Below are 14,917 nucleotides of genomic sequence, written 5' to 3'. Positions count from 1 at the left end.
AATCAAGTGATGGAAGTGATAACAGCTTTATATGAAATCCTTATACAAGTAATATGCTTTAAACCTTAAACTGAGGATATGACAAGTTAAGATTCAAAAGGTTAGGCAATATGGAAAGGGAAAAACTGCAATATCTAAAAGCAAATTAAAAGAAAAGAAAAAATAGCAAAAAAACTGGGATGGGGAAGGGTCTACTCGAGGAAATCTACACTTAAGTAGGTTAGTGGGGAAAGACTTTGTAAGTACTTTTAATTATTGGGACTAAAGTGCCTACGTAAACAGAAACAACATAGCACTGACCTGTAACATGCATCTGGACACAACAACTTCAGGTACCTCAGGAAATTTTTGGCGCAGGTCATGTAAAACCTGAAAATTTATTTGTTGGCTTCCTTGGGCCATTCGTATGTTGCCTGGTCAGGACTTTTGTTCAATAGGCAGTTCCAAGCCTTAGTGCAAATGAACAATCATCTCTTCTGCCTCAGCATCCTGTGGAAGACAAGATTTAAAAAGTCAGCTACAATAAATTCATCACATGCTTTCGAATACAGTTTTTTAAAATACAAGATTAGTGACATTTTCTTTTAAAACATATTGCTTAATGCTCCCTTCATCACAGCCTCTAAAGATATCTCTCTTCACTCTACAGTGTATAAGCCCATTTTCAGGGTGCGTGCTTTAGGACAAATTTTAATAGGAACTGTTTACGGGCTTAAAGCCTACCAAGAATTGCATATTCACAACAACAGTATAAAGCAGGGGTAGCCATCTGTATCCATCCCCTAAAGAGGCTTTTTGTCCCCCTCCAAAAAAGAAGCTAAAAACTCTGTAATTTATTTTTTAAATGACTTTTTAAAGTTGTTGTTTTTTTGTTTAAATGCCCACTGTTATGGGTCTCATGCTGTACTGCAATGATGCAAGGTTTTCTGTGCCTGCCAAATTTGTCATTAATTCTTTAAATAAATTACTTACTTACTTATTCAAACCTTTATTAGGCATTATACAAATAAAACGATAAAAGAGAAAGTAACGTATAAAAGCCTTGAGATATATACAGAAAGGCAGCAGTTGGCTACATACATATATATATATATACATATAAAATCAGTGGTTTTCCTTGCTAACCCGCTCCTTGGAGGGCTACTACCAAAAACTCGGCTACCCCCGCCGTTACCCTTTGGTCAACGTCGGATAGGCAGAATCCCACACATTCACCTTGTTGGGGCTCCAGACCACCCAAAAGAGGGGACAGCACGCGTTGACGGAGCGTACTGTACAATGGGCACTGAAAGAGAATGTGCTCTACCGTGTCCGGGACATTCATAAAACATCTGCAGAATCTCTTGTTTCTGGGGATGTTTTGATATCTTCCCCTGACAAATGCTGAGGGAAAAACATTCAAACGGGCCAGCATAAAGGCCCTACGTTGGGCTGGAATTATTAATTTGGTGACGTAATTGGCTCTGCTATCTAAGATATTTAAATCATAGAATATGGGCGAACAAATTTTGTTTACAGCTGCCATAATATTTTGCCTCTCGACATCCTTTAGTCTAGTTAGGATATTATGGAAAATGTATTGCTCATTAGAATTGTACAGGGGCTCCAGCTCGATGCCTAAAGATTCAATCTTTTTTTCGAGGTACTGATACCATCTTGATTTGTAGGAGTCTTTGAGCAAATCAGCGAGCAGACTTGATGGAGGGCAGCGAAAATGGCAGCGTAACCAGTACTTTATTGAGGTGGACCAGGCCCAATATTCCATTGTGTGTATGCCTATTTCTGCACACATTGTTTCATATTTGATCACAGTTGGGAGTCCAAGAATACGTCTCAGAAAGCTGGAGTGAATCTTTTTTAGATCACTATTATATGCTTGGACCCATAGCGGGATTCCATAGAATATCTGGGATTGCACTTTTGTTTGGAATATCTGATTGGCCGCAGGAATAAATTGATTGCCTTTCTGATAATAAAAACGGGCAACAGCTGATGAGGTGCACTTTGCCTGTTTTATGGCATTTGTGCGATGATTTGCCCACCCTAAATTGCTCTGGAATAAGATTCCCAGATACCTATAGATTTTCACTTGTTGGATTTCCTGCCCTCTTATTTTCCATTTCTCTAATTTCCAACCATTCGAGAAGACCAAAATTTTTGTCTTCTCATAATTTATAGAGAGCTTGTTACATTCGCAGTAAAGGATCAGAGAAGATATAAGACGTTTCAGACCCAAGCTCGTTAATGATAGTAGAACAGCATCGTCTGCGTATAATAACAGAGAAACTGGTTTCTGATTAAGTTTAGGGGCATGTGATTCTATTTTTTGAAGGTGATCTGGCAAGTCTGATAAAAATAAATTAAATAGGAAGGGGGCAAGAATACACCCTTGTTTTACCCCTTTCGAGTTTGGGATGTCTGGTGAGAGGTGACCTTTGGTGTTAAGTTTGACTTGACAGATATTGGAAGAGTATAAATTTTTTATTAGGATCAATAAGCGCTGATCAATTTTTAATTCTGTGAGTTTCCTCCACAGCTTTGGGCGGTCAATTGAATCAAATGCACCACGAAAATCTACAAAAGCAGCATATATCTTAGATTGCCTTTGAGATCTGTATTTTTCAACCAAGTGCATAAGTATAAGGCAGTGGTCTAATGTAGAGCAACCTTTGGAGAAACCTATTTGTTCTTTCCCTGGTAAATTTAGATTTTTCATCCAGGTAAGGAGTTTAGATAAAAGGTGCTTAGCGTAGATTTTCCCTATCACTGATAATAGGCTTATCGGTCTATAATTCCTTGGTTCTTTTGGGTCGCCATTTTTAAAGATTGGGATAATTATTGATCTTAACCATATCTCAGGTATGATCCCATATTTATCTATGAGAGTAAACAATTGAGCTAAGGGTTCTGCCCACCAATCTATATAGGTCTTGAATAATTCTATTGGTAGACCGTCTGGCCCAGGAGATTTCCCCGATTTGAAATTTTTAACTATCTCTCTAATTTCCTCTTCTTTTACCCTTGGCCACTCCTGGAGTTTATTGATTTTATTTTTAGTGGTTTCATTTCCTTTAAGCTCACTGTGTAGATTGTTAAATACCGATGTAAAATATTGGGACCATTTGGATTCTGCAATTGGTGGTAGAGTTAGTTGATTTTCGGCTTTCAATCCTCCGTACACTAGGTTCCAGAACGCTTTGTTATTTTTACTCTGAATTGAGTCGAGTAATTGTAGCCATTTTTGGGTTGCATATTTCTGTTTCTTTTCGGCCAGAATGTAATGATATTTTCTTTTTTCATCAAGATAAGAGGGCTCTAGTTTAGTACGATTATTTTTAAATGTTTGGCGCAGTTTTCTTTTTAGCTGGAAACATTCATCGTCAAACCAAGGGTTAGCGCTATGTTTAAGTACCCAAACTTTAGGTGGAGTACTAAGTTCTACGAACATTTGGAAGATTTCATTATAAATTTTCGGAATATCGCTGTAGGAATTAGTAGTCTTTAAGTTGGATAATACTTGTTTTCTCAGGTTGGCTGTAAGTTTTTGCCCCACTACTGCACTCATTTCCTGGGACCATTTTAATTGGGTCATTTGTTTGTATTGAGAGGGTTCTATAATATTGTGCTTGGTTATTTTGGTTTCGTCCTTTAAGTTAATAGACAACAATAATGGCTGATGGTCGCTTTCAGTACGCGTTCCAATTTTGAGGTCCATGATCGAATTTATAATATTATAAGGGACAAGAATATAGTCGATGACACTGCATCCTCGGGGGGAGAAGTATGTAAACTCCCCGCTTCTATCGCCTTTTGTTGAACCGTTCACAATCTGCAAATTAAAGTTGTTACATAATTCAAGTAGGCGTAAGCCTTCGGTGTTTACAACCCTATCTCTGGAGAATCGTCCTATTTTCAGGGCATGTGCGATATCATTATCAGTATTCCAATTTAGTTTGCTACATAGTTGTTCATTGTTGGTTCCCACTCTGGCATTAAAATCACCTGCTATTATCAGTGAGGTGTTTGGGTATTTATCGGTCAAATTTTCTATATAAAAGGTTAGTTGTGACCAATTTTCACTGTTGCTGTTGTTTTTGGATGGGGGGATATAGACATTTACAAGTAGCAAAGTATCGTCTTTTTGGGTTAAAAGTAGGGCTTGTGCAAGTGGCAAGCATTTTTCTAACTGCTTGATTTCAAACCCTAAGTTGTCTTTGATCATACAACAGAACCCTGCTTTCGGCCGGCCCTTCGTGTTCGTTTTCAATGCGGGTTTCATATAGGAGGAGAATCCATTGATTTTAATATCTCTAGTTGACCATGTTTCTTGTAGAAGTATTAATTCAAAATCTTTGAAGAAGTTCATTAGGTCTGGGTCTCCGTCTTTGTTTCCCCACCCTGCAATATTCCAGGACAGCAAGCGTAGGATCCGTTTTTGAGTTGGTGGCTGGTTGACAGCTTTTAGTCATTCTAATTCTGTTATTGAGTCCAGCGAGGGATTTTGTCTTGTGCCGATACAGCCATTTGTCGCTACTTTCGGTGGGGAACATAATGATGGATCTTTTAGATTCTTTTTTAAAGTGCGGGAAATTAGAATTTCCTCCCTTTCTTGATTTTCTTCCTTAGCTGTTCCTTGCTCCTGAGAGATTTCTGTAGTTGGTGGACTATTATGGACAGTAGGATTGTTTTCGGTCTCTACTTCCATTTCTTTGATTTCATTTGATGTTGAGCTCAGTGTGTCAGGTCTGTTAGAGGTCATCTTTTGTTCGGCAATGTTAGAACCCTTTGTAGTACTTAAATAAGGGGTACCTATTTCGTTTGGAGCTAGTATTTGATATCTCAGCCAGGAATTTGTGGTCTCATTGCTGGAGTTTTTCCTTGTCATTTCATATTTTAAAGGAGGCTGGATTTGGAGCTCTGCATCTATACATTTGAAAGTTCCATTAGTAGCTCTCTTTTTGACTATGCATTTTGGGGAGAGGGCTGGTAGGTGTGAAGTTTGATTGTGTATTGTTTCTACTGCATTTTGTTGACCTTGTTGGTGAATTTCGGTCAATCTGGCCTGTAGTTTCGTCAGTTTAAAAAGCTGACTGATCCTATAGATACCCCACTATGGTACCAAAAGGTTTTGTGTCCCCCATAAATAAATAAATAAATTGTCCTTTTGGGGGGAAAATGGCCATACCTTCACACTTCAGCTAAATCTACCTTGATAAAGGGCGCCTGGAGGGTTGACCATGGGTCAACATGGTTCTTCTATAAGCCAGTATAGCCTATACATTTAGTTATGATTGAGATAGTTTTAAAGATAGCTGTCATGATTATTGCAATTGCAGTAGCCATATAATAGGCCCAACATGGATTCATATCCTTGGATGTCCTACTGAGCATTCCAGCAGCATTGCAGTATCTGAGAAGAAATTGTTTAAGTGCTTCCAAGAGTCCATTGAATAAGACCAATGTGCATCTAAGTTCAATTTGAAACAAGTCAACACTTCTGCCAATTAATACATTGTGGAACAACTCTGCTATGAACCAAAAACTCACCACAATGCAGTTTCAGGATAAAATTAAGAAAGCATATCTGCATATTGTTTTACACATTTCTCTGTGTGGGGCAGACATAGCACTAAAGCACTAAAACTCTGTGTACCACACATTCCGTACCATATATTATCCTCTAATTGACAACAAAATTACTTCCAGCTGTCATATCACTGTTCCAAGCTAGCTACCCCATCCTATACATATGGTTTCTACTGACAATGAATTTTATAGTATTCTTTCTTTACCTAGGAGCAATTTTATTATCCCAAGTAGTTTCTGCATATCTTTTCCTTTTTTATAATATTTTTAAAATTAATTTTAACATATAAATTATAAAATGTACCACAAAACTTATCACTTATACAATCTTTTTAGACTTCCATCAGCACCTCTGATGATCCACCATTTTAACCACTTCTTATGCATTTCTTAACTTTATATTGCCTTTACATCTCTTAACAAATCATCCTCCCCCTTGTCCATTTTTACAATACTTCTAATAATACTCCTCACAAAACTTCTTGCAACCCTACAAACTGTTCTTCACAGTTACTTTTCAAATAGTCCGTAAATTTACTCTGCATATCTTTTCCAATGATCTTAGCAAAGGCCAATTGAATGGCTTACTGGGGAATGGATAGCCTTGAGCAGCACAAATTCAGGACAGATCTCCACATTTAGGAAGACAGAACTTACACCTTCCACTTTAGCAAAAACTGAAACACAATTACATTTTTATAGATATGACAATGCATGTTAGACCTGTGACCTACAATATACAACATAAAATAAACATCAACTAAGTGACTAGGCAAGGACTGAGAAAGCACTGTTTTCCTCATCAGCAGTTCTGACTTCTTACCTCTAAGAATATAAGCACGCATTCCCCCTTTAATATATAATAATGCCTTAGGCAAAACTATCCTATTCTACGCCCACCAACCGACCCACACCCTGCAAAAGAATTGGAAAAAACTATGTAGACCATTTTGCAATCTTAAAAGACAAAAGCATTAATATTATAGCGATTTCATGATATAATCCAGAATTACCCTATTTCCTTGAAGAAGGTTAGGAACGATCTGATATTCAAATGCCATGCAACATGGAATTACACTTTGCAACTTTTATGCTTTAATTCTTAAATTGCAAAAGAAGTGTAGCTGGAAAAAAATGAAACTCAACCAAACTGAAACAAAAATATTAAAATAAACTGAAATCTAAGCAAAAAAAGTCTTTTAGAAATAAGAAATGTTTGAGAACTATATAACTTAGTTAAATGGGTCAAACCAAGAATAGGCAGCTGTCACATTCTGTGACTGGACAAATCATAGAGATGAAGACTGAGCAGGGATTAATAGCCAGCAAGTATTTGTAGTCACACTGACTCCTGCAGCCAAAGAAAAGAGAAAGAAACCATGCCTTCCTTAATTTTGCAGGTGCAGAGAATTCAGGAAGAGAAGGGTTTTCTCAGTCTTCATGATGGGCTTTTCTAGAAAGTACAGGTAGTGCCACACTGCTTATGCAAAAGCCAGTGAAAACGAAGAAGCTACCTTTTACATCCCCAAGTCCTAGAACTTGGGAGGCATCTGTGTTGTAGTAGCCCGACCCTTCTCCAATCAGAGACAGGATGTCAATGGAAACCCACTGAGTAAATTTCTAGAACTGTAAAACTGAGTGAAACTTGTCTTGCCAATGGGGAAATAAGTACTTCCACAAATTTCGATAGCACTTAATTGCATCAACTTTCAGTGCCACCGAGCAATTAATTTTCTCATTATGAGTATCTGGAGTGCATTTCAAGGTTCTAATCTATCCTGGAGGACAGGTCTCTGAAGATAGTATTACACATTTCTGCTTGTCCACATGAGAGTTGACTTCTGAGGTCCTGCAGGGGAGCTCATCACAGCCTATTCCCCCTGCCCCCAGCAGCTTTTAAATCTCACTTTAAGTAACCCGTGAAGCTCTTGTATTTGAAATCAGTGAAAGGCTGGACATGGGCCAACACACTGAAGCTTACTCCAAACAAGATGAAGGTAGTGGGGACAGCAGACCCTATGACAACCTGTTCTAGAGGGGGAGGAGCAGGTACATCATCTGGGAGTATTGAAGTGGTGGCTTTGGTCAAGACAGCTTTTGACCAACTTTATTGGTTCTCGTAACAAATTAACATATACCAAGTTTGGGTACAAAGACACATAAATCATTTTTCTGAAGGTATCTTACTAAATTTCTAATTCATGGTGTTTTATATTTTATACCACTTTGATATTCTTTATGATTAACCATATACAAATTTGCACAAATAAATAAATGTTCACTTTGCTGTCATTTGGTTTTTGTGCTGCTGTTGCAATATTGTTAATTTATTAAATCTGCTTACTGTTTCAATATATTTACTGAAAGCTGCTGCATGTATAAACACAATGCAGATATATCAATAAATGTGTAACAAATCGTGTACTGGACACCACAGAGCTAGTGTGGCATGTCTCCAAAGGAAGAAAAGACACAGGGGCAAACAACAACTATGCGTGCAGACATAACTTTGCTTTCTCCTTTTGCTGCAGTATGAAGCACTGCCAAAAAGAGATTAGCTGAAGAAGCAATTTGTCTTTTCAATACCGAGAACTGCTGCAGTAAAACAAGGTCTGGCCAGGTATGCAGGGGGTTTTTCCTGCATCACATGCATCTTTGCTGGATTTTTCCGGCCTCAGACTTCTAGGTGTCTATATGATAGAAATGTATGGACTTCACACAAATAAAATGCAACTATTTATATAACCTTGTAATAAAACATAAGATAGAATATTCTAAGTCCATGGCTCAGTTATACATTTCATTTTTTTAGACTTTAGCACCCACAGAAAAGACTGGTCAATAACAGCAGCACAACAAAAACTATAAAAAGGGATGGGTGGGGAGAACTACTCTTGGCAACAATACCATTCATGACAAATTGTTATACAAATTGTTCAGCAACTTTTAAAATGTAAACTTTTTGCAGAATTGCTTACGAATATAAAAATTATAGCACAACCGAGTTGTAGCAAATGTTTTAATTTCCAAGAAGCCCTGTTTGTGAGGTCACAGATAGGGACAATTGTAAATTTACCGTAAACAACAACAAGAACAGAACACATAGTTCTTCAGTTGTACCAATCTCTGAAATTCAGTGAAGAGAAATGTTTGTTCTTGGATAATTTAAACTTCCCCAAACCACCAATAAGTAATATGAATAAGTGTGCTGATCTTTTTACCATATTCTTATTCATATTTTATTCCAGATTCTAATGTGCCCATAATTGCACCAACCTGTTCAGATTCTGTTAAATAAATTCACCGTCTAAAATCTCATAAATATCTGCATGTTTTTCACAAAGCACTCAATATACTCACTTTTTCTAAATGCTAGGCAATTGAGCAGATACGAATTGATTGGCTTCATGCTGAATGAACCATTAGCGAAGTCATGCATAGTGTAAGCATGGTGTTAAGTATGTTCTATGTTTGCAGGAGACTATATTCATCGTTCCCTTATTTAATGGCCCTGTTCAGGAGAACTTGCAACACAGCTTAGCTCAGGCAGTCTACAACTGTCATTTGCTGCACAATTCTATTCCTTGATTGAAGACGCATTTGGGTAGCTGTAAAGCGCACTTCAAGATTCCGCATGTCATACTGGTCTATTTCAATTAAGCATGCCAAACCTGTGCAAAACTGCACAATCTGACCACATACCTTGCCCTGCCTCCACCTCTTAAGGACATGCAGCAACATGTTCCATGTGTGTAGATTAAGCCCTGAGCCAGAAGTGACCATTCAGTCTGGCAGTACCAGCTACCAAAAAAAAAGTTTCTTCACTCCAAAACTAGCCTGTCCCTATCAACATGTGTGTGCACTAATGACTTTTATCTGAAGTGGGGGGAAATGTTAATTCCACTCACCATCCAATCAAGGGATATAATTTCTTATTGGCAAAGGAACAGTAACAGGAAGGATACACCTGAGGGCAATGTAAGCTTGGCATCAGTACTTTCAGAACCAGAAGGCTTAAATTGTTTCTCTCTGTGTTTTTAACAGTCCTTATTTTTATCTGTAAGCTACCTTTAGGTAGGGTACAACAACAACAACATGGTTTCTAAAGAGCTAATGGGTATGTGCCATTAGGTACCTTAAATGTAGGTTACGGTCACTACACGGAATGTTTATTCGTCAGGGGTTGGACTACATGATCTTCAGGGTACCTTCCAAGGCTACAATTCTACAATATGAACTACATTGCTTGACTGTATCTTGCTCTTGCAACAATTCACTTGTCCCAGTATGCAAGGAGGAGAAACACACACTGTGGGAATGGAACTGGTTTAACTACGGACTAAGGCAGAGGTTTTTAAATTGTGGTCGCCAACTTGGTGCCCAGAAATCTTCACATAGTCACAATTGGGCCTGTGCCAGTAGCAAAACGTGCTAGGCTAATTTCTAACAATGGCTTGCTGATGAGTAAGCTAATGTGTGTGCCCCTTATTCCCTGCTTTGTTTTTTAGTTTTCTGAATAATCTTTCAGTTAGGAAACAGTATTGAAGGGGATGGGGAAGAAGGAAAAAACTGCATGTTAAGAAGAGAGGAACTAATGTCTTTTTTCTGCATTTGCTGGTATGAATCCTTATATTAACTTTCTTAACCTGCCACTTTTGGAGAAAGAAGTTTGAAAATACAGCCAACTAATTAAATGACAAATTAGAAACAAAACTGTATGAACAATTTGTATTTGTTCACTTGGTATCTATTATAAAACTTTTTACAGTGCTCAACCATTTCCAGGCCTCAAACTGCAAACACTGCTGCTTGAAGCAGCCTCCAGAAGTTGGTGGAAAATATGAGAATGAATTGTGTGTTTGTTTTTTGTTCTTATTCTACATGTCCTTTCAGAATGTAGTCAAACAATACTGTGACCTACCCAAGCTTCCTGCAAACTAGATTTTCACAATTTCAGAATATTCAGTATGCAAGTTTAGGCCAGTAAGATATTCCCACAACGCCTACTTCTGTTTCTTTTCACATGTCCTACTTGGGGATATACAACTCACATCATAATCTTCAGTGTTTTACTATTCATTCAGGATTATTAAGATTGTGATAGTTTGCCCAACTCCCCTCCTATACAAAGGTACAAGCGTCTTAAAAGATGCGGTGTTCAATTTTATTTTCAACATCACCTATGCAATTTTTCATAAATGAGAACCAGAATTAAAAAGTACAGTATGATCACATCTTGCATTGGGCTTATATTCCAGGGATGGTGCATATAAACAAAAATGTATGTACCCAATGCATGTACCTTGGAACTGCCCCCACATGACCATCCTCACCTTCGGCTCTGGAATGCTCTAACACAGGGGTCTCCAAGCTTTCCTTGCCTCGGGCCGGAGGGCGAGGGAGCGTGTGCCTGTACGCGCGCGCACGCACACACATGCTATTTTTGGTGCACATCCAGATCGGAGGAGGCCCGTGTGCATGTGCAAGCTATTTCCGGTGCTCCTCTGACCTGGAATGGGGTCCCCACACTACACCACACCGCATCGGTAAGAGCGGGCGGCAGTCGCTGCAGCCTGGATAAACGAGTCCCTCCGGCCTTATCCGACCCCTGGGCTATAGGCTGGTGACCCCTGCTCTACCAAGATTTCATGGGGCTGTCTGAGTTCCTGCAAGATCTTACAAGAGCATCCCTGAGCCTGGTAAGCAAGGAAAACCTGGTCCTCTGCCTTGCATGCAATGACAGCTTTCAACTGTGCATGGTTGAAATTGCACAAGTTAACTGCATGCAATATGTGATTCTACTGTATAGTACTATATTATACTAAATAAAAGAAGATAAATCCTACACTGATTGTAGCCAAGGATCTGATTTTTATTTTGCTAGCCTTGGTAACTAGCCAAACTTTGGTTATCAGGAACCACTGAATGCCATCACACTGAGCTTCAGAGGTGGTGAGTGCTTCTAAGGCACGACACAAGGTTAGGAACAATTCCTTTCCCCATCTCTAATTTCAGGAAGAGGACTGGAGCACATGTTTGTTGTACTGTACTTCCAAGGTCTATTGGTGTGACTCCAAAACACAGCCCAACTCAGACTATGTCCAGCCTTTCACCTAAATCTGGAATGAATGGGGAACTTGTAGCTGGGCTGTTCTTAGAGGGTGCTCCAAGCAACCTCAAATACAGTGGTACCTCGGTTTAAGAACAGTCCGGTTTAAGAACAATTCGGTTTACAAGCTCTGCGAAACCGGAAATGGTGTCCCAGTTTGAGAATTTTACCTTGGTCTAAGAACGGAATCCGAACAGTGGAAGGGCACCAGCGGCGGGAGACCTCATTAGGGAAAGCGTTCCTTGCTTTAAGAACAGTTTTGGTTTAAGAACGGACTTCCAGAACGTTCGTAAACTGAGGTACCACTGTACAGCATAACGCAGACAAACTGCACCACTCCTTCTGAACCAGGAGGTGGCAGTGAAAATAGTCATACACACTTAAGAGGCAGGAAGGACCAGCACCATGGTCATTGTCAACAGCATGGACACATAATCATATCCCTATTGTCCACAAATACAACACTTTTTAACACATCTCTTTTTCAGGAGCAGTATCTGTTTTCTATACTATAGAAAAAACAGTGTTCCAAATTTCATTATTGTTTCATATTATATGTTGCTTTCAGCTGCAGTGTGCTTTTTCTTGAGCTACTCTATTTGCACATGTATTCGCAAATACATTTTAAAAAGCCTGGACACTTCAGTATTTGTGAAGTTACTTAAATACTGCTTAATCTGAAATGCTGCAGGTGAAAAACAAGAAACTTACAGCAGAAATTGCTTATGCCTCTCTCACACAGCAAGTCACAGAAACAGCCTACAGCCCTGCCAAGTGGGCTGCAGTTTCTTCCAACCTGGATGCATGCTGGAGGACTACCCATTGACTGCATAGGCTGCAGAAAGAAACAATATCACAGTATTTACTCACAGATCTAAAACATTTGTCCATGTAGCCCTCAGATAGGAAGGCATACCCCCTCTTCCTACATTGGAGATACTAAAACCATGGGAATATCACTCAGACTTATGAAACCCCAAGCAAACATACTTGAGGGAACAACAAGAGAACAGTCCTATCTTCAACTACAGATCATCTGCACTGTTTCTTCCAACATGCAGAGCCAAAACAGTTGTGATGTTGAAATGTGTGAGGTGAAATGTTGCTCCTTTGTAATCCTTATAGTCCCTCCAAAAGTATCCCCTTGAAAGGATATTAGTCTTGGTTGGGAGAGATGCTTCCATTGGTACCAAATAAACTTCCTTCCAGGGCTAATAGCAGTGTCAGGGTGTTTAGTGGAATCACAAGGTGGAGGTGGTAAAAAGATTTAACACCTCTCCTCATTGTTCCTTTGCTACTCACTCACTTCCCACAGTGTCTACTGTTAAAAGGTTGAAAAAAAATGATCTGTGAATGCATTAGCCTTCTAGTACACTAGTCTCTTGTAACTCCCGATTCTTTTTAGAAGAGGTTGTTGTTGTTTAGTCGTTTAGTCGTGTCTGACTCTTCGTGACCCCATGGACCAGAGCACGCCAGGCACTCCTGTCTTCCACTGCCTCCCACAGTTTGGTCAGACTCATGTTTGTAGCTTCAATGACACTGTCCAACTATCTTGTCCTCTGTCGTCCCCTTCTCCTTGTGCCCTCTATCTTTCCCAACATCAGGGTCTTTTCCACGGAGTCTTCTCTTCTCATGAGGTGGCCAAAGTATTGGAGCCTCAGCTTCACGATCTGTCCTTCCATTTAGAAGAGGTAGTATATATCAAAAAACCTTTGATGGAGGAAATGTGATAAGGCAGGGGTGTCACTTTTTCCCAAATCCACCAAGCTAGTACAGTGAGAAGAAATTCACAAGACAATTTTTCAAGATCATTTGGGAATTTGGGTGGGCTTTATATTCAAATGAAATGCTCCCGTATATTAGGCTAGGGGTCAGCAAACTTTTTCAGCAGGGGGCCAGTTCACTGTCCCTCAGACCGTGTGGGGGGCCGGACTATATTTTTTTGGGGGGGATGAACAAATTCCTATGCCCCACAAATAACCCAGAGATGTATTTTAAATAAAAGCACACATTCTACTCATGTAAAAACGCCAGGCAGTCCCCACAAATAACCCAGAGATGCATTTTAAATAAAAGGACATATTCTACTCATGTAAAAACACGCTGATTCCCAGACTGTCTGTGGGCCAGATTTAGAAGGCAATTGGGCCAGATCCGGCCCCCGGACCTTAGTTTGCCTACCCATGGATTAGGCAGTAACAGTCATGCTAAGTAGCAGCGAGTAGTAGGAAATATTTTGAATACTTACATTCTACAGAAGATTTTGTGAGAAACCATTTTATTGAAACATTTCAACAAGAAGAGCAAGTTAAGACCAACAAACATTATCAGATCACAGTGAGAACGAGTTTATGGGTCATTAATCCTGCCTAACAATTTGAAATGAAGAGCGGAAAATAAACTACATATCTGGTATAGTGTTCTTCTGTTAACAGTAGAACTTAATGAATTCACAAAACTAGTATTTACCAAACGTGGCTCAAAGATCAAGTTACACCTTCTCTGGCTTCTCAACAAGCAGAAATACAGAATGCACGTGTTCCAATATAAGAAGCCACAAGGGTTCTTATAATAGCTTGAAAGAAAAATCACATCCTCTCTTTACTCACAATTTTAAAAAATACCCTTTAAAACTCACTAGGTTGTTTACCCAAAGGTCCTGAATTGCTTTGGGAAGATGCCTGGCTTTGGTTTTAGGCATGTCACCAATGGGAACATAGCCTACATTTTGGGGCAACCACCAAGAATGTCTTTCCACTTCTTTGTCATATGAACTTGGCAGAGATGGTATAGGTCAAAAGCATACATGCTGCTGATCTTGGAAATTAAAGCAGCAAACAAGGGAGAGAGAGTTATTGTAGGCACACAGTGCCCAAGCTACTTAATGCTTTGCACACCAAAATCAGCACCCTGAGTTGTAACTCTAAGTCTGAAAAGCCAATGGCTGGAGAACATTTTTGTCAACATGATTCTAAGAACCCACCTCTGACAGAGGAAGCAACACTGCATTCAGTATCAGCTGTGGCATCCAAAAAGCACACTAGGGGAGATCCTATCTAAGGGCATGAGAAAGGGTTGTCAGCTCTGAACCTGAAAGGAAGGATCAAAAGCAGCTTTCTTCTTGCATTGCTTTTAAAAAAACACTTTTTACCACTCTAAATTTTAAGTGTAGTTGCTCCATTATATAGCAGTTGTCATTTTAATGGTCAAAGTTGCTCTTTC

The 14,917-nt window shown here is 39.3% G+C and overlaps 1 protein-coding gene across 5 annotated transcripts in view; it reads right to left on the bottom strand.

Annotated features, from left to right (window-relative positions):
- The window catches only part of TAB2 (TGF-beta activated kinase 1 (MAP3K7) binding protein 2), a 54,415-nt gene that overhangs the window by 19,036 nt on the left and 20,462 nt on the right, over nt 1-14,917 (bottom strand). For all 5 annotated transcript variants that reach the window (XM_053382135.1, XM_053382133.1, XM_053382134.1 and 2 more), the window contains exon 2: nt 301-489. In XM_053382135.1, the coding sequence (XP_053238110.1) occupies nt 301-402 (102 nt within the window). In that variant the 5' untranslated portion in view covers nt 403-489. The remainder of the gene's footprint in view (nt 1-300; nt 490-14,917) is intronic.

The sequence above is a fragment of the Podarcis raffonei genome, chromosome 3 (genome assembly GCF_027172205.1).
Source record: "Podarcis raffonei isolate rPodRaf1 chromosome 3, rPodRaf1.pri, whole genome shotgun sequence".
NCBI lineage: Eukaryota > Metazoa > Chordata > Lepidosauria > Squamata > Lacertidae > Podarcis > Podarcis raffonei.
Note: the sequence above shows the minus strand (reverse complement) of the source record. Positions and strands in the feature narration are given on the sequence as shown.